Source organism: Pterocles gutturalis, unplaced genomic scaffold, assembly GCF_000699245.1.
Source record: "Pterocles gutturalis isolate BGI_N339 unplaced genomic scaffold, ASM69924v1 scaffold26570, whole genome shotgun sequence".
Taxonomy (NCBI): Eukaryota; Metazoa; Chordata; class Aves; order Pterocliformes; family Pteroclidae; genus Pterocles; species Pterocles gutturalis.
Window position 1 is genome coordinate 12,461 of NW_010146615.1, and position 1,813 is coordinate 14,273.

Genomic DNA, 1,813 nt, shown 5'->3' on the forward strand with positions numbered 1-1,813 from the left:
AGCCGCCGGGGGCGGGGTGGGGGCACTGCCGCGGGACCGGGACGGTGCCGGTGCCGGGTGAGGTCCGGGTGCGAGGGGAGGCGGCTGCGTGTCTGATGGTCGTTACCGGGTGCAAAGTCTCATCTCGAAGGAGTGCTTGCAGAAGGTGAACATGATGACAAATTAAAATAAGCGCTGGTGCAGAAACAGAAATAGTTCCCGTAGAGCTCCCGGGGAGGTCTGATCTCACCCGCAGGCGCGTGTTCCCCCTCCAGCCCTCGAGCAGCGCCCGGCTGGTGTTTCTGGAGATGCTCTCCATGCCTGACCCTGTCTCCCCCACTGGCAGTGGTACCTGCCGTCCCTCTTCCCCTGGGTGCTGGGGGGAATCCTTCTTCTGCGGATCCAGGCAGAGCTGGATGTGGAGGGGAAAGAGGCTTGTCTCTGTGTCACAAAACCTCCAGGAGGTCCCCATGGGTGGCAGCAGAAGTGACCCCAGCTGGACGTGGCTGGCTGCGGAAGCTGGGGGGTTTAGTGCCGGGAAGGTCGGTGTCCCGCATCGCGGGGTGTTGCAGAGGAAGGCGAGAGCCGCAGTACCCAGCGCGGCCGGCGGCACCTTTGGAGATGTGCATGATGTCATCTCCCCAGCGCTGGAAAGCATCGCCGCGCCTCACACCGCGAGCTTACGGCTTGTTTCTGGATTTTCTGAGCTCCTCAGCACCAGGCAGTGCTGGTGGCTGGTGACTGAATGAGGGGAGCTGCAGCCCTATCTTGCTCCATGAGCTTTGCTTCCAGCAGGGAATAATCACCAGAGCGGCTTTGCTCAATCCCACGGAGCCCAGAGAGGCTGGAAACAGGAGCGGGTGCAGCGGAAGGCGGCAGGGACGAGCGGAGCTCTCGCACGGAGCCTGTGAGCATCCCACCTCTGCCGCAACCCTGCGCATCCCTGCCCTGGGCACGGCACATGCCGAGCGTTTGCTCGGTTGCTGCTCCCGTGGGATGCTCTGACCTCCCAGGGTCTCTCGTCATCCCCGTGTTCGGAGCAGGGGTTAATCTCAGCCTGTCCTTACCCTGGGGGGTTGTTCCTCGCCTGTTTTTAAGTTCTCCGGCTGCATCCTTGGGTAGGACCAAGGCGCAGCTCATCACAGGACAGCTCTGAAGCCATCTCCTGCGCCAGCCCGGCAGCCGGGTCCGGCTGCTTCTGGGTGGGGTTTGCGGCATCCAGCCCAGAGGTTCTGAGAGCCAGTGGTGTCCCAGGGGCAGAGGGGATGGGGGGTTGGCACTTTGGGGTGCTGCAGCGCCCAGACACCTGAAATCCCGCAGACCCCATGAGGACCATGTGTCCAGAGCGGGTCTGTGTCCCTGCCGGTCTTTGCGATCGGGTTGAGCTGTGGGTGAGCTGAACCTCAGGCGGGCAACACACCGGGTCACCCTTCGAGGTTCCTTCCACGCCTGTTTTTTCAGCGATTGCAAATCAACAGCTCCGTTCGGGCCACTGCACGGGCCAAGGCACCCAGGGTCCCTGCTGCTGTTTGAAAATCCGGGTGGCAGTGAGTTTGTGCATCACCGGACGGGGTCCGTGCAGCAGAGGAGGCGGCGGCAGGGCTGCGCTGACCGGCTCAAAAAAATGCAGTTTTTTTCTCCTTCCTGTGGTTTGTAGCCTTCTGCTTCTTAGCAAACCAGTGGCAGCGGACGACGATGAGCCAAGGGTTTTCGCAAGGAGCAGACGCCGCCCGGGCAGCCATCACCTTCTCCTTCTTCTCCGTCATCGTCTGGGTGAGTCCAGCTTCGGCGCTAAGGTGGGGAAAGGAGAAACGAAACCTGCCCTGGGCTCGGC

At 62.3% G+C, this 1,813-nt stretch overlaps 1 protein-coding gene across 1 annotated transcript in view; it reads left to right on the forward strand.

The window, feature by feature from the left end:
* Window positions 1-1,813, forward strand: part of SYNGR3 (synaptogyrin 3) — a gene marked incomplete at its 5' end in the record, with an annotated part of 6,515 nt that overhangs the window by 2,777 nt on the left and 1,925 nt on the right. The window contains one exon of the mRNA XM_010085815.1: window positions 1,610-1,752. Within this exon, the coding sequence (XP_010084117.1) occupies window positions 1,610-1,752 (143 nt within the window). The remainder of the gene's footprint in view (window positions 1-1,609; window positions 1,753-1,813) is intronic.